At 43.2% G+C, this 16,578-nt stretch overlaps 7 protein-coding genes across 7 annotated transcripts; 4 read left to right on the forward strand and 3 right to left on the reverse strand.

The window, feature by feature from the left end:
• Positions 1-458: 458 nt before the first annotated feature.
• K450DRAFT_234352 (uncharacterized protein) lies at positions 459-2,923 on the forward strand. Its single transcript, XM_051587906.1, has 7 exons — positions 459-568; positions 673-750; positions 834-1,459; positions 1,523-1,585; positions 1,653-1,961; positions 2,042-2,638; positions 2,723-2,923. The coding sequence occupies exons 1-7, from the start codon at positions 472-474 to the stop codon at positions 2,768-2,770; spliced, it is 1,818 nt and encodes a 605-aa protein (XP_051446043.1). The 5' UTR covers positions 459-471; the 3' UTR covers positions 2,771-2,923.
• Positions 2,839-4,198, forward strand: K450DRAFT_234357 (uncharacterized protein). Its single transcript, XM_051587907.1, has 2 exons — positions 2,839-3,547; positions 3,645-4,198. Exons 1-2 carry the CDS (start codon positions 3,000-3,002, stop codon positions 4,117-4,119), a joined length of 1,023 nt encoding a protein of 340 aa, XP_051446044.1. The 5' UTR covers positions 2,839-2,999; the 3' UTR covers positions 4,120-4,198.
• Positions 4,199-4,345: 147 nt separating this feature from the next.
• Positions 4,346-5,414, reverse strand: K450DRAFT_234361 (uncharacterized protein). Its single transcript, XM_051587908.1, has 5 exons — positions 5,348-5,414; positions 5,143-5,281; positions 4,849-5,077; positions 4,655-4,771; positions 4,346-4,589 (listed from the first exon to the last, which is right to left on the reverse strand). The coding sequence occupies exons 1-5, from the start codon at positions 5,382-5,384 to the stop codon at positions 4,518-4,520; spliced, it is 594 nt and encodes a 197-aa protein (XP_051446045.1). The 5' UTR covers positions 5,385-5,414; the 3' UTR covers positions 4,346-4,517.
• Positions 5,415-6,127: 713 nt separating this feature from the next.
• Positions 6,128-6,667, forward strand: K450DRAFT_265349 (uncharacterized protein; the record flags this gene model as incomplete). The annotated part of the gene is made up of 3 exons (XM_051592790.1): positions 6,128-6,219; positions 6,318-6,556; positions 6,636-6,667. The coding sequence occupies 3 exons, from the start codon at positions 6,128-6,130 to the stop codon at positions 6,665-6,667; spliced, it is 363 nt and encodes a 120-aa protein (XP_051446046.1).
• A 254-nt stretch (positions 6,668-6,921) lies between these two features.
• K450DRAFT_234369 (uncharacterized protein) lies at positions 6,922-8,428 on the reverse strand. The gene is made up of 7 exons (XM_051587909.1): positions 8,269-8,428; positions 8,117-8,193; positions 7,926-8,040; positions 7,701-7,851; positions 7,589-7,624; positions 7,418-7,519; positions 6,922-7,335 (listed from the first exon to the last, which is right to left on the reverse strand). The coding sequence occupies exons 1-7, from the start codon at positions 8,370-8,372 to the stop codon at positions 7,045-7,047; spliced, it is 876 nt and encodes a 291-aa protein (XP_051446047.1). The 5' UTR covers positions 8,373-8,428; the 3' UTR covers positions 6,922-7,044.
• Positions 8,429-10,467: 2,039 nt separating this feature from the next.
• On the reverse strand, positions 10,468-11,760 carry K450DRAFT_234377 (uncharacterized protein). The gene is made up of 5 exons (XM_051587910.1): positions 11,589-11,760; positions 11,344-11,513; positions 11,226-11,272; positions 10,847-11,134; positions 10,468-10,785 (listed from the first exon to the last, which is right to left on the reverse strand). Exons 2-5 carry the CDS (start codon positions 11,444-11,446, stop codon positions 10,561-10,563), a joined length of 663 nt encoding a protein of 220 aa, XP_051446048.1. The 5' UTR covers positions 11,447-11,513; positions 11,589-11,760; the 3' UTR covers positions 10,468-10,560.
• A 348-nt stretch (positions 11,761-12,108) lies between these two features.
• Positions 12,109-13,853, forward strand: K450DRAFT_234382 (uncharacterized protein). The gene is made up of 4 exons (XM_051587911.1): positions 12,109-12,195; positions 12,264-12,410; positions 12,568-13,133; positions 13,185-13,853. The coding sequence occupies exons 1-4, from the start codon at positions 12,193-12,195 to the stop codon at positions 13,822-13,824; spliced, it is 1,356 nt and encodes a 451-aa protein (XP_051446049.1). The 5' UTR covers positions 12,109-12,192; the 3' UTR covers positions 13,825-13,853.
• The last annotated feature ends 2,725 nt before the right edge of the window (positions 13,854-16,578 follow it).

Raw genomic sequence — 16,578 nt, forward strand, 5'->3', positions numbered from 1 at the left:
ATATTGTGCACCGGCAGTCAACATTCATGGCCTAATCGACTTTAGGTCGTTGTGTTGTTTGTCCGTTAGGACTTAACTGTGCTTCTTTTTTGACCAAATCTAGCAAAATACTGCCGCTTAACCAGAACAGTTCTTGCTTATATTGGATAGCACAAAGTATGATTCAGCAATAGCATAACTGCTATTTCTGTATATTCGTTTGGGTACTCTGTGTATCAAACATTAGCTCATGCGGTCTCTTCACGTTTCAAGTGACTTTTCTTCTCTTTGAATTCTTGAAGATTCAGTAACTGATAGCAATCGAAAGCTCGATCATTCTCGTTTAACGTTTACCAGATAGCCGGTTCCTTCGTTCGACGGCCCCGCAAAAAAAAGCCATACAATGATTTTTCTTTAACAGTCACAGGCTTTAAAATTGCGCATGGTTGGAGAAAGTCGAGCGTATTCCCTTATGCACATTACTACTCAAGCATGCTAGTACATTCACCCTGTGAAAGGGATGTACCAGGCTGGAAGTCAGAAATTGACATCTGGGCGAACTGTGTTAACATTCTTCTTGGCTTGCTAGGTAAGTTTACACCAAAACTATTGAATCTAACAGCTGATCCCAGCCTTCGCATAGCCGGGCAAGCTGCTGAGCAAGCTGCTGACAATAAACTCTCTTTTTACTAGAGGAAACGCTGAATAACGAAAACTCTCCTCAGTACCGACAACGAAAACGTAGTAACTCAGATCGAAAGGTTTACAATGGTAAGGAACATACCACTGCATAATGTTCAAGTGGCGTTAGCCGTATTAATTTATAAGATGTTCAACCCACTCGGTACGTTTAGCTTCACATTCATATCAAATCGGAAGTGGTGTAAGCACCCCGAAACGAAAAAGAAGTTTTTCGGATGAAGCAAGAGAACGCAAAATGCAGAAGATCTCACTCAGCCTTGCTAATGACATTGCTCGTAGCTTGTCAGTGGCTGACGGGCTTAGTGATTCGAAGGTGGCTAAGCGACGAACAAGCACCATGGTTGACGATACAGAAATGTTCGTTGACGACGATACCAACACCAAAGACTCTACTTCATCCGATACCCTTAAAAAGTCTTCATTTATTCATCCTAGAAACCACCTGGGTCTGGTACACCAAGCTGAGGCACCAGCACCACCTGTAATGCGGTCTATAACAGAATTGCTTTCAACACAGTCACTACTCGTTCATAGTGATACGATGCAGATGGAACATTGGATGATGTCACAAGCACTAAGTCGAGGGATGACACTTCCACAATTCGAGATGGAACTACGCTTAAAAGAGCAACAACTACAAGCCGCTTTACTTGGATTGTCACAAAGTCATGACTTACGTGATGGGCGTGGTAAAGAATATGCGCATATGAAAACCCATTTGGAAGCAATATCCATGGTTATTAAATGGATTGAACATGATCACCAATGGCCCATCGAAGTAAGCCGACAATATTATATTATCAGCGCCTTTCGTGTATACTAAGAAAGCTTCGCTGTACAGCAACTTTTCAGTGGATGGAAGTATTTCAAGAGTCATGTTGAAAAAGTGGCTTCGTATGTCAATGTAAGGAGAAAAGGAGAAAACACATTTGACATGAAATTGCGTGTGCTTATTACCATATTCTCTTTAGATGGTGGAGGATATGTCACATCTAACCACGACACCGTTCGAACGAAGTGATGATTTGTTGACTGATATTCGAAGATTGCAAATTCAACTGGACGAGAAAACTCGATTTTACGATGATCATTTGGTGCAAGGTGGTCTACAGTGGAAAGCCATGGGATTCCCCGCACAGGAGGAGTTGATTGCATCTGTCAAAGGATACTTTCATAGTCTCTGCATTGGTCTTGTTAGTGAGCTGCATCTGGCTTATGCCACAGTCAACAGTCAACGTGAAACATCTGGAGAGCGCAGTACTGAAGCGGAATATGATAAAGTAAGCGTAACCTCGTTTGCCAAGGACGCAGTTAGGAAGCGATACTCATGTGAGGACCCTTGAAATTTAATTTTTTTAAGACAATGGAAGCAATCTTGGAAGGACTGGAGTTCATCGGAAGTTCAATGGCGTTTACCGGATTGGGCTCTAGCAAATTAATTACAGGCTGTATGGCGGTTGGCACTGCGTATGGAACGTATGTGGCAAGTAAACTGGAAGCCTTGATTGAAGATCAACATCCACTACTCAATATCCAACGTGGTATGACCATGGCTGTCGATCAAGGCGCGAAGAGTCGTAAGCCTGCTCGAGTGGATATTGAGTTCATGAGGCAGATTGAGAATATGACAAGAATATTAGCGGCTATCCAGCTCATGCAAGAAATTCAACACTCAAGTACAGATTATTTTAGCAACGAGGAACAACTGATGGAATTCTTCGATCGAGACAAAGTTAGTACGGTGGAAGGTCTTAGTTCGGCTATAATTGATGTGGCAATTCGGGCTGCGTCTATCATTGAAATCCACCAAAGTGGTCGTAACAATAACCAGCGACCGATCAATATCATGATTAGGCCTGCGCATGGCCTTGTATATATGGAAGAGTCTCTTTTTCGCTACACCAGTAAGGTGATTGAACTTTCAGGAAGAGAAGCGCGCGACGGGTCTCGAATTCAGGTAACACTCAATCTCCATGACTCGTGTTTTTTTTTCTAAATAATCTAATGGATGTGTTATTGGAACTCAGCAACTTTACCTCAGACTGGAGCAATTAGAGCAAGCGGCCGAAGAGTAGCCAATATCAGATAATTAGGGCCGAAAAGCTTGCTTGCCAAGAAAAAAAAAAGGCTCCAGTGTAAAAATCAAATAAGCAGCAGAATTTAAAAATACAAAACCTCATTTTGTCTTTTTTTGCATCACAGCCTCAAATGTGGCTACTCTATTTAAATCTTTCTACAGCGTGCCGTTGCTTATTGCTTTTCTCTTTTTTCCTTTTCTCTCTCTTTTTATCACCTTTGCTTATAGGTACTCGTACGTCATGAAGTTGTTCACCGCATTGCTGATAGCAGCTGCTTCATCCGTTTATGCGCAAACAGCCTGTAATGGAGATTCTAGCTTGTGCTCGAAGACTTATAATTCTGTTACATATCTCACTACACACAATTCATATGGCTTCCAAAGCAACGCTGCTGGCAACCAACATTACCCTATTGCAACACAACTTACAGACGGTGTCCGCGGATTAAAACTCTCTGCTGTCCAGGGCAATCAAAGTGGTGTTATTGAGTTATGTCACACTTCTTGTACTTTACTCGACGCTGGTACAGCCAGCAACACTTTGGCTTCTATTGCTTCATGGCTTGAGGCAAACCCCAATGAAGTCGTTACTATCATGTGGAACAATCTCGGAAACTTCCCCATTTCTGCTTTCCAGTCCGCATACTCAAGTGGCGGTAGTATCATGAATTACGTTTATACCCAGCCTGTTGGTAGCCTCACATGGCCAACTTTGCAATCTATGATTTCATCTGGCAAGCGCTTGGTCAATTTCATCGATACCGGCGCCGATCAAACCTCTGTTCCTTGGTATGTATTACTTATAATAGTTCAGCGGATGCTGTTGTAGGGTTTAGTGTACCCGACAATGACTTCATATCCTCTAATTCATCATCCCTTCATTTAGGCTGATGTCGGAATTCGACTATGTGTTCGAAACCCCCTACGACAACCAAAACTTGACCGCTTTCACCTGTACCATAGACCGACCTACCAACCCAACCTCGCCTAATTCCATGATGTATGTGATGAACCACTTTCTGTATGGAGTAGTCAACTTTGGAGGCACCGCCATCGAAGTCCCTCAGCCTGATTCGGCCAACGTGACCAACGGAGACTCTCTCCAAACTCAAGCCACGCAATGTACATCCACCTTCGGCAGACAGCCCAACTTCATCGAAGTGGACTTTTATGAGCAGGGATCATGTTTCCAGGTGGTGGATAGTTTGAATAATGTTGCCTACGTGTCAAAGGCCTTGGGTACGGCTGCAGCTACAGCAACTGGTAAAACTACCATTAACAATGGTGCTTCTGCATCCACTGCTTTCTCCTATTTGACGTTGTTTGGTCTCGTTTTGGGCTCTCTCTTTGTGTCCTTGTAATATTTTATGTATAGAGAATATGATGACATATAACAAAAACAAATTAAAAATTTCAACGCGATAGAAAATAGTTTCTGGTACTTTAACTCTTGATGTGATGTTGGTCTCGGAAGGGCAGATAGTAGGTTGACCCAGTTGTTTGTGTATATGAAAAGCAGGACGGTTTTGGTGGGAAATGAAGTCATTGTTGGTACCGACTGCTTTGTTTATAACTGAGGGGCTATCATTTTGGTTTCACAGACGAGTATTTTTAATAACAAAAAAGCTATTGCACAATAATGAACAGGAAAACAAAATGATTTGTATTGTTAGTCAAATCTTTGAAATCGTAAGTATTAATAGCAATCAAAGCATAACGTCAACATCATCACAAGTACATCAGAGAAGTTAAAATTCAGCTAGCTTGAGTTCGATGGAGTGTTTCTATACGATCCACCGATTTCTCTTCGTGCACCAAAGGACATGCCCGACTGATAAAAGAAAAAGTTGTTAGAGGTCTGTTATTTATCCACGTACCACTGGGCGTTCAACCTACCTGGTTTGCACCCTTGTTATATCCGTATTGAACAGTATTCCAGGTTGTTTCTCCCTTCTTCATCACCTCTGGTGAAAACTCAACCTCATGCTTATCTGCAAGCTTGGGACCAAGATACTAGGATACTGGAGTAAGTAACATGACATAGTACTTCCTTTTCCGTATAGGCTTCACCTGCAGCAAAGCAAACTTACAGTATTGACTGCACCGTTTTTGTACGCATGTCTTGACAGTGACCATATGGCATCGACGACCTGCATCCTGTTCTTGTCCTCAAATAAATCCACAGTTTGGAAAAGGTCATGCTGAGGAACTCCCGCCTTTTGAGCTCCTTCCAAAAACCGTGCTATGTTCTCCATCTGCATAAATGGTATCTTGGACACTTTGTATTTACCGTAACCGGGTTGCAGTTTGCCGATCAATCTATGACAATGGGTGAATATGGGAAGAACTACCAATTTGTAGTTCAAAATAGACTAGCCACTTACTTGCACAGAATGACACCATCCTTGAGACTTTCATAAAAGTCTTCGGTTGGGAATGATTCACCAATGGTTGCTTCGATCCATTCTCGAGCCTGTTGCTCGCGTTCTACCGAATACTTGCTCTGCAGTCTTTCTTGGATGTCTGCAATGACCAACGGCCATTAGGTTTACATATAGCTTTATGTGTAAAATAGAACTATAACCATACCCTTGTCCAAGCCGTATAGTTTTGTTGGGGATGACATGTTAAGTGAACGACGCTAAAAGTGAATTGCGAGCCAAGACAACGTTCAAGCACACGACAGGTCGGGCTCTGAAAATGGCATTTCGAACCTGCCCATCAAAGCGCAGTAATGAGAGCAGGGAGCAAATTGCTAGTCTGCATAATGACGAATGACGATTGTATGGAGTAAGGAGGCAATATTGAAGGATTTTAAATAAGCCTTTATTATCAGCCTGACATCTTATCTCACAACTATTTCTCTCTCCTTTGAACAAAAAAGCAATCGTAAAGCTCGTAACACAAAAAGGAGTACTGCCAAGTTCTTCACCGGCAGTCACCTAATCTATGCCCACTCAATCTTTTCTTAGACAACTAATGGATCTCTATTAACCTAGCACACTCCACGTTTGGGCAAGGAGGTCAAATGGTAGGGCAATCAGAATGACTGTCTTTGGCAAATGGAAGAAAAAAAAATTGCTCTCGTCTCTACTTCACGTGACCTAAAGAAAATTGTTGCTCCGAACAGGCAGACTCTCCAATTTATGAAATCGGTTGCGGCGACTTGAGCAAACCCTCTTTTCGAATCTATCGGTGAGTAACCCATACATCCATCCATCCGTTCGAGAGAGCACTGCAACCCTATTGCTTGCATCTTCATCGATCCTTCTCTTAATCGACCACACCTGCACCAAAACTCAATCCTATTCGTTTCGTTCGAACCATTCGACTAATTCAAATGTTTTCAACTTTTACCTTAATGTAGCAATGGCCAAGGATCAGTCCAAGAAGCGTTCTACTCTTGCCGACGTTGTTACCCGCGAGTACACCATCCACTTGCACAAGCACGTCCACGACAGGTAATGAATCCTTTCTTTTTTCATGTTCCAAGGGGTAAAAAAAAATTGGGTGAGGCATTGGCTAACGGCATTTTGTATTTTTATTTTTTTTCAACCAGACAATTCAAGAAGCGTGCTCCCCATGCCGTCAAGGCCATCAAGACCTTCGCTCAGAAGACCATGGGTACCGCTGATGTCCGTCTTGACCCCTCCTTGAACAAGGCTGTCTGGTCCCACGGTATCAAGAAGGTTCCCCACCGCATCCGTGTCCGCATTGCTCGCAAGCGTAACGATGATGAGGACGCCAAGGAGAAGCTCTACTCTTATGTTTCTTTCGTTCCCGTCACCTCTTTCAAGGGTAAGTGACTTTGACATTTTTGAACGTCAGTGTGTAAGATGAAAATGTTTCCATTTGCTGACTTTGCTTTGTCGTATAGGCTTGGAGACCGCTGTTGTCGATGACGAGTAAATGCTTTCTAGCATTCTTCCATCCACAAATATCAGAAGAATTGGAAAGACGCTTTTTGCATCTTTTTGGATCTTGTTCTTATATTAAAATCAAAGAATTAAGCTGAATTTACCGTTAAGGCCATTCGTTACCCATGTTCTGTATGTAATGTGTTTGTTGTGTTGGGAAGGAAATTGTGTCATTACACAGTGGTTTACGCTGCACTGTCATGAGTATTCTTGATTGCTTACTCGCTCGTAATCATGACTGGACAGTTACTGTGATGGAAAATAACATTTTTTACTGTTGTTTATACAATGTGTGAAAAGGAGCAGACGTTACAAGAACTAGTTATTGGATATCATATGCACTTTCTACGCGCATTTGAGCGTATTAATTTAGATACCACGTCCACCAGTGATCTCAAGAGTGTGTCCAGTGATGTAGGCACCGAAGGGAGTGCAGAGCATAAGGACACCGCCGGCAGCATCCTCGGTGGTACCAGCACGACCAAGGGGAATGTCAGCGAAGGGGTTGACGGTGCTCTTCTTGTTACCAGCACCTTGTGGGATACCGAGAGCAACCTTCTGTCCATCAACTTCGATGGAGGCACCAGATTCCTTAGCACGGGTGAGACGGGTGTCAATCCAACCGAAAGCAACAGTGTTGCAGCGGACTCCAAAGCGACCCTACATTGAAAAAATAGATCACAATCAATACCAAGATGCAACATAAGTCCAAAGTTCCTCAAACAAGATAGAAATAACTTACCCATTCCTTGGCAATGGTCTTGGTCAAACCAACGGTACCGGCCTTAGCAGTGGCATAGTTAGCTTGGCCAATGTTACCGTGAAGACCAGAGGTAGAGGAGATCTAGGGAATCACAACAAATGTTATTATCGAGGTCACGCACTTCAAAGTTTTAATGTTCTAAACACCTACGTTGATAATGCACTTGTTCTCGCCATCCTGCTTACGCTGTTTCAGGTACACAGAAGTATTGGGTTAGTTGTATGTTTTGCAGATATCTTTGGTGAAATTTGATCTCTCTTACCAAGTAGGGAGAAGCAGCCTTAACAATACGGAAAGGAGCAGTGTTGTGAACAGCAAGCATAAGATCCCATTGCTTGTCGGTGATCTTGTGAAGCATACCGTCAAAGGTGAAACCAGCGTTGTTAACAATATGGTTGACCTTGCCGAAGGCCCTAAATGACGGAACAAATTTGATGAGTTACATGTTTGGACACTACTTTGGTAATGTGCAGCTTGCTGAACTTACTTAACGGTGCCTTGGACAAGAGCCTCGGGGAAAGCAGGGTCGAGAACATCTCCAGCAATGGCGATGGCCTTACCACCGGCAGCATTGATGTCAGCGGCAACTTGGTCAGCCTTGCCTATCATACAAAGCAAAAGTGTGTTCATCAGCATACACCAAACGCTACGTGAGAGAACAACTCAAATGATACATACCAGCATCGATATCAGTGATGACGACGTGGGCACCTTCGCGAGCAAAGAGCTCAGCGCAGCTCTTGCCAATACCTTGGCTGTGTACATAGGAAGCTTTCGTGAGTATGCTTCGAAAAGGTATTCAACCCGAAGAAAGCGAGAACTAGACTTACCCAGAACCAGTAATAATGGCAACCTCACCAGCCAAAAGTCCCTTAGGGTGGTTTCCGGACAAGTGACCCTTGATGGCGTTAAGACGATCGGTAGCAATGGACATGTTGAGTTGAGTAAAGAATACCGATTAGCGTGTGGGAGCTGACAGCCTTTTTAATGTTTGGCGGGGTCGAAGTCATAAAAAGCCTTAGTCAAATCATTATTTTTGAATACCGACAGGTGCGTTTTCTCAGCCATGGATGAAAAATTCTGGGGTAACATTTACGCCGGTTCCGAAGACATATAGCAGATATATCATATCACATGGCATTCCTGAAAGAAGGTTCGTAAAAATTGGATGCTCGGACAACATATGAAATGAGTAGATTGTAGTAGTAACTGTAACTTCTGTACAATCAAAGGAGGGGAATAGATATTTCGACATAAGCGTTGCCGTTGTTTCTGTTAGCGCTTACAATAACGCTTGATCAGCAGCTTTTCCATCCCATGTTCAGCTTGACTGGCATTGTGGCTGGCTTCAAGCTACTACAGTCCAATTGCTTCGTTCTATTCAATCTGTGGCATCTTTTGCAAAACCATACCGTCGCTGCAGACAAACTGCTTACGCTTCAAGGTCTTCACGTGAAGACGATATAAAGCGTATTGGTAAACAGCATTCGATTTCATATACCTCAACTATTTCCGATGTGACCAAGATCAGTTCTTTCTTTCACATCTACAGACAGTTTTGATACGAGCAAAGTGTGGTCTCAACATTTTCTCGAATTAGCTGTAATGAAACGAATGACCAATACACTCTCCAGCACTGACAATTGGCATTGATAGCGGTTTACCAGCAATTCGTTTGAAAGACAGACAGATCTGTAGCTTGGGCGTTGGAAAGTACTCCCATTCGCCAAAAATCATGCCCAGTGGCTAAGAAAGGGTATATGCGCCCATTGTTGCTATCATGGCAAAATGCAGCACCCTCTTGCCATGAAGTACCACCATCAAGTAAAATGACATGCTACTATTCTATTGCTACTAGTCTATTGCAGGATTCCTACGCAAAATTATCATTTGCTTGATATCTCCCTCAAGCTAGATTGTTTCGATTCAAAGATATTTTTCTGAGATATACATTTTTTTGAAGCGGAGGATATATTCATGAATCAAATCAAATACAACAGGAAAGTAGTAGAAGATAACCAGCTATTATAGCTGTTAAGAACCGTTAATAATGGTAGGAAATTGGTTCAAATGCTATGTACAAAGTCGATCCAAATTGGATTGCGCTGCATGGTCGTTTTCCTTGACAGTAATGCTGAACTCAGTTTTTTACTCCACGAACACTATCCTTTTCCGTCTTACTATCCTTTCTGTAGGTTTCGTGCACGTTTGGATTTCCTTCCTTAACAGCCTGTCGATGTATAATGCGATTAGTGTGTGCGCTTGAAGGTGCACGACTATGCATGAATGATATACTTACATCGTTCTCATCTCCCGGCTGCTTTGTCTGACCAGGGTCTCCACCCCAGAAACTTCCTTCCACTCGGTCTTTGGAATAAGACTCACTGTTTTCCTCGTCATAGTCTTTCAAAGACTCAAAATAATTGTGTGTAACTGAGCGTGGCTGATCCTCGTTTGACTTCTTTTCTGCGTATTGGCACGCGGAGATACTGAAAGGTCGAATATGAGTGGCTGCTACCACTGAACGTTTGGCTAGAGCAGAGTAATTGTGAACAATGCGATTGGAGATTTGCATTTCGGTAGGTTGATAAGTGAAAAAGAAAAAATGCTGATGAACTGCTTATTTAAACCATATCGTCGTTTTCGGGTGTCAATCACATCATAGCGAAGTCACAGCTTGACACTCTGGCCAATAGGAGTTTCTTTTTTGGATCTACGGTATCTTGGAAGAGAAGACTGTACCTTTCTTACTTCACGTTCCGCAGCACGTCATCTATTAGCTACGACAGTGTCATTATCACTATTTTCCAACGTATGCCAAACCGAAATGATCTCTTCACAATGCACGGGCGGACCAAAGAGCCACATCCGGCTGAACTGAGGTAATACCAAGGGCCTGTCAGATAATACACTAATGAGGATTACGATGACGCCCATCCGGTACAACCGATTTTGACAACTTAAATCCGAACAATACTTGTATTTATGTGCGATGATAATTTATTGGTACGGCCGTAAAATGGCATTGTTCTGTAAATGAAGCACTCTTTGCACAACAAAAAATTAGCACGAGAGATGATAAAGATGGTGATGCTGGTGTGATGACATTAATGGATTATATGTCAGTTTCGTCCGAATTTGAACTTTGGAAGCCCAAACTTGCTTTTCTTCTTTTGTTGGTTCAATGGCTTCATTTGGTAGCGTGGAGCTGACTCGGCATCCTCACGATATGCTGCTGTTAAATCCCTGACACTGTCATCCCAGTCCGAATGATCCCTGAGACGATGACCCAATTTGCGTTCTCGCAAACGTGTGCAATAAGATGAAACAACAGTGGCAAAGTAGAACTAGTGGTAAAGTCAGTAAAGCCATCTGATATAGTGCTTTCACGACGGATACGATACGTACCATAAATAAGGACCCAGCAAACAGCATGACACCAATACCAATAAGACCGGCTTGGACAGCTTGCGAGCAATTAGCCAACCCGTAGGTGTCTCCCATACTCATACCCAAAAATCCGGTCGTTGTAGTGTTGCCTGTGGCGCCATTGGAGGGATTGGCTTGCTCGCAGGTATCGACTGATTTGCTCCTGTTGATCGCCGCCAAAGCAAAACTTGCTGTTTCCCAAATAGTTGCAATGGCGAAGAAAAGCCAGAATAGAAGCTTGCCCAATCTCATCAGTGGAAGCTTTCCCTATAAAATTTGAGGCTGAGTTAAGCCACTGTGCTAAAATTCTACTCAAACCATTCTAAAAGTCTTGACTCGAGCAGTGTATATATCTTACCACAATTGACGCAAAAGTTGTATATATGCCAACAAGGGCTCCCACAGCTGATATAACAACATCATTGGTCAGTATACAATTGGGTAGACATCAGGAACGCCCGAAAGTGATACATTACCACAAATGATTATATACACCCAAGGCAATACCGGGCTGATTATGGATAAGTGTATTATCATAGCTAAGATGAATACATGTGAGTCGTTATGAACATTTCCCATATAATGAGATATTCCACTTACGATTCTTATGTATGAAGGTTGCTACCAGCAATGCAATAGAAACTGCCTAAAATAGTTTTGAAACCGTTGTGTGAGATTGAGTTGTCCGAACTGCCCCTTTGCTTCAAGAGAATATACTAACTGCTACTGCAAGACCAATAGCGATCGTGGCGCCCCGTAACGGGAAAATGCAACAGCATTTGTTAGGCATTTGAGATTAGAAGAATGGAATGGAATGAAAGCCTCAAAAAGGAAGGTAGGGCTGCCTTGGCAGTTCCCGAGCAAAAATAAGATGGTAAGCCATTTCTCCGACAAATAAAAGCGTAAGTGGATCAAGCCTTGCCTATTGGGTTCGCTTGTGTGGACTTTGAAGCTTTTAAAATTAGTTCTTTTCTATGCTTGTATTGCATATCTATCTTATAATATGAGATTGATCGATACTGGCGGTGTTGGCATGAAGTGTAACAACCTGGATACCAATGGTAACACTCGCCTATCAACGGTGAAAAACGAACATAGTAGCAGGTGGCTCTAATGAAATACTATCTACTTATTAGTGTGAACTTAGGGCCATAATATCAATAGCTAGTACTAATAAACTAATGAGTATTGGATAAGGCTCATTCAGTGAAGCAATCGAAAGCCTTTTTGATTCTGTTACGTCACGCCACTCATCAGCAGCCTTCACACACAGTTTCAAGAACCGCCTTTGTCACTCACATCTCTCTACACTTGACCCCGTCATCATGGTAACTACTTGGTTGTCAAGGCTCAAACGCTGACAATAAACCTTGACTAACAACTTACACTCTCACAGGATGAAGAATACGACTGCATTGTTCTTGGCACTGGTTTAACCGAGTGCATTCTCTCTGGCCTACTCTCCGTTGAAGGCAAGAAAGTGCTTCACATTGATCGCAACGACTATTATGGTGCTGAATGCGCTTCGCTTAACTTGGATCAGGTATGTGCTACGTTATAACTGGGAGGTTCAGGTAGTCGTTGGGAGCATTTGCCTACAAGCAAGCATTGCAGACGCGATATATCGTGAAGAAATTTATATTCGTCATTTGATGCATGAATTGTAGCTAAATGCTGGATGTCTTTCCCTTTTGTTGTAGCTTTGGAACAAGTTCAGACCCGGACAGACTCCTCCCGAATCCATTGGCCGCAATCGTGATTACAACGTTGATTTGGTCCCCAAGTTCATGATGGCCAACGGTGAAATCATCCGCTTCTTGACCCACACCGATGTCACTCGCTACCTCGAGTTCAAGCAGATCGCTGGTTCATATGTCTTTGCCAGTGGCAAGATTTACAAGGTCCCTTCCACTGAAGTTGAGGCCGTCACATCATCTCTTTTCGGTTTGTTTGAAAAGCGCCGTGCCAAGAAGTTCTTTGAGTTCATTCAAAGCTACAGAGAGGACGACCCTTCCACCCACCAAGGTTTGAACTTGGATAAGAACACAATGATTGATGTCTACACCAAGTTCGGATTGGCTCCTGCCAGTCAAGAGTTCCTTGGTCACGCCATGGCTCTCCACTTGGATGATGGATATATCAATCAACCCGCTCGTGAAACCATTGAGAAGATTCGCCTCTACGCCGCTTCCATGGCCCGTTACGGTAAGAGCCCTTACCTCTACCCTCTTTACGGTCTCGGTGAAATGCCCCAAGGCTTTGCCCGGTAAGTGTTCTGCGTATGTTAAATCACGTTTTGATTAAATTGCTTACCTAGCTATCCTATCAGTCTAAGTGCCATCTATGGAGGTACCTACATGCTCGATAAGAAGGTTGACGAGATTGTCTACGACTCAGAGGGCAAGGTTTCTGGAGTTCGATCTGGGGATGAGGTCGCAAAGACCAAGCTTGTCATTTGCGATCCCTCATATGCCAGCAACAAGGTTCGCACTGTTGGAAGTGTTGTCCGTGCTATCTGCATTTTGGACCACCCCATACCCAACACCAGCGATGCCGATTCAGTTCAGGTTGTCATTCCTCAAGGACAGATTGGTCGTAAGCACGATGTCTATGTTGCCTGCGTCAGCTCAGCTCACAATGTTTGCGCCAAGGACAAGTACCTCGCCATTGTTTCAACTATTGTCGAAGGCAACGGTAACCCCGAACAAGAATTGGAAGCTGGTTTCAAGCTTTTGGGTCCTATTCGGGAGAAGTTTGTCTCTGTTTCTCCTTTGGAGGAGCCTCTTGCTGATGGCAAGGATGACCAAGTTTTCATCTCTCGCTCATACGATGCCACTTCTCATTTTGAAACTGTGTGCGACGATGTCCATGATTTGTACAAGCGTATCACTGGCCAACCTCTTGTCCTCAAGCAACGATCCACTCAAGAGCAGGAACAAGCTGAAATGGCTGCCTAAACACATCTTCTCTATTTACACGCTTTTTTTTCAATTTATCTCCTTTGCTGTTTGTCTTTACCATTCCGTAGTGCTTCCCTTTTTTTTTTCTTCAGCGGACTGAAATATATAACTTTTGGTTGATTTCAACAAGCTATATTGAAATGCCTCTACCTTATATTGTGCAGTTGTGATGCTAATGAACAGCACTATTCGAGCTAATTAGAAGTGTAAAGGAACGAGGAAATGATGCCATGGACGATACCGACGACGAAATGTTTTCCATACTTGATGCAGTACCTAAGGTATGTCTAAAATAGCTTTTGCACTTTCTAGTGCTTTATTGCTAAAAGTATCATAAATTAGCAATATATGTTATTCTCTTCCTGTTCTGATGATTTAAAAGTCAATGTCTTCAAACTGAAGAATGTTGGCAGCTGCATGATTGCAGCATAAATACATTTGGGCACAAATGTAACGGAAAGGAGCGCGGGTAAACGAAGACTATAAAAAAGAAAATGTGTTTACAAGAAATGAAATATGGATAAAGAATGGTGCAATCACTGCTGGGCAGAAACTCGTATCTGCAGGGTTTTGAAAAGAAAAAAAAAATGCGCTTTTGAAGTCACTTCTTAGTATCCAACAATGGACATCAAGAGATAACCCATAGTTGTCACGACTAGCAAAACGAGAATACTGCTTGGAACACCGTTTCGCAAAAAGTCGGCGGTTGACAAGTATTCACGACCCATTTCGTCCACCATGGAAATGGCATTCATATTGGGGAATCCACTGACAGGAAGCCCCATAGCACCAGAGCACAAAAGCGCGGAACCCTAAATGACAATACATTAATACCAAAGACAATTGAACAAGATTCTCTGCATACACGTACCATAACCAACAAGCGAGGACGAGGATCGTCCAGTTCGGCACCAACTTGAGCAACAATGGGAAGAATGATCAGAGCAGCAACAGTGTGACTGATAAAGGTAGCGATGACCAGAACGAGACAGCCGAACACGAATAGAATTTCAAAGGCACTCATTCCTTGAACAGCTTGTTGGATATAAATAGCGACAGTGTGCAACAATCCAGAACTCTCCACTGCCTTGCCCATAGCGATACCTCCCATTGCAAGCATGATGACGTTCCATAAGAAGTTATTGAAGTCGTCCTTGTTCAGCAAGCCGGGTCCGAAGAAAGCAATTAAAGGCAGAATAGCAATAACACCCATATCACCAAATACATTTTCATAAGCATGTGATAGACACCAGAGGACAATGGTCATTAGGGTGACACCGCCAACATAGACTTGGGTCCATGTAATGGGATCGCTGGAAGGCCGGATACTATGAATTTGAGCTGTGGTCTGCTCGGGCTTATAGGTCCATAAAAGCACCAGCCAAGTCAAAACATCAGCTATCAAACAGATGGGAATAGCAATAAAGAACCATTCGCCCCAAGTTGGAGGAGGACTCATGTTTTGAATGGCAATGATGTTCTGTGGACTGGATATAGGAGAAGCCATGCCTCCAATATTCGACGCCAATGCAATACCCAAAATGAGACATGGTGCAAAGGTTGAATTGACAGGGAGGGTTCGGAGAATGGGCTATGTAAAAAAGCAGATATTTTGTTAGGAGTCGTTTGTAACACTGTTAAACCATGACCCCTACTGACCTGGATCAAAGAAAAGCACAAGACGGGTGCAGCCACATTACTAATCCACATACTTGCAATGGTAGCAACGAACATATTCATCAACAAGACTCGGCTAGGGCGAGTTCCGGCTTTGGCAAGAACGAAGGTTGCCATAGCCTTGGCAATTCCGTACTTGCTGAGGGCACCAGCGATAGCAAAACCACCCAACAACAACATGATGACGGGAGAAAACATCTGGGCAAAGACGCGCTTTGTGGCATCGGGTGCTGAGAGACGAGTGTCCTGTCCGTCATCAGAGCGCATGACTTGAAGCATTACGACGAGCAAGGGAACCATTAATGCAGTAACGAATAGCGGCATGAGCTCAGTGGCCCAGAGCAAACTTGCGAAAATCAATATAGCAAAACAATTGCTCTCCTCTATTCCGGCAAATGTCTTGACATTCAAAAGGGTAACAAAGACAGAGACGCATATGATAGCGATGATGGTCTTTTTGAGTTGGGCTGAAGTGACGGAAAACTTGCCAAACGGAGTTCGTATCTTGGTGGGAGTACCTGACTGCACAGCAATGGAAACGGCCTTTCTTTCTTGACCCACCATGTCTCTCCAAACTGTATTGCGCTCCCATACAATATGCTCACGAAGGTGGGTCTTGAGCTCATTGATAGCATCGTCGAGGTTATCATCAGTAGCTAATCGTGCATACATGCGTTCAACCGTCTGGATGCGTTCATTCAAAGCAGTCTTCGTAGTGTTGGAAAATGGATATGTTCTATTGACGATATCGGCAATGTAAGTACGCTTGAGGTCACTGTTTGTAATTTTGTCATATTTCTTCAAAATCTTGCCGAAGGCTGTCAGATTCAAGGCAACGAACGACTTCAGTTCGGATAAAAGAACAAAAATGTCGACGACACGTTTGCGCAACTCCACTAGGGCAACTTCATTATCCTCAAAGTCTAACGATATACTTGATTCCAGTAGCCCTGTTTGCTCATCTGCAATATTATGAGTGATAATAGTGGGCGGCAGGTCAGATTCTCCTTCCAAGGTCGATTCTCTCCGAGCAAAACGACCAGACGGTTGACTAATGGAGGACCTTCTACGGGA

This window comes from Umbelopsis ramanniana, assembly GCF_025399195.1.
Source record: "Umbelopsis ramanniana AG unplaced genomic scaffold K450scaffold_17, whole genome shotgun sequence".
Classification (NCBI taxonomy): Eukaryota; Fungi; Mucoromycota; class Umbelopsidomycetes; order Umbelopsidales; family Umbelopsidaceae; genus Umbelopsis; species Umbelopsis ramanniana.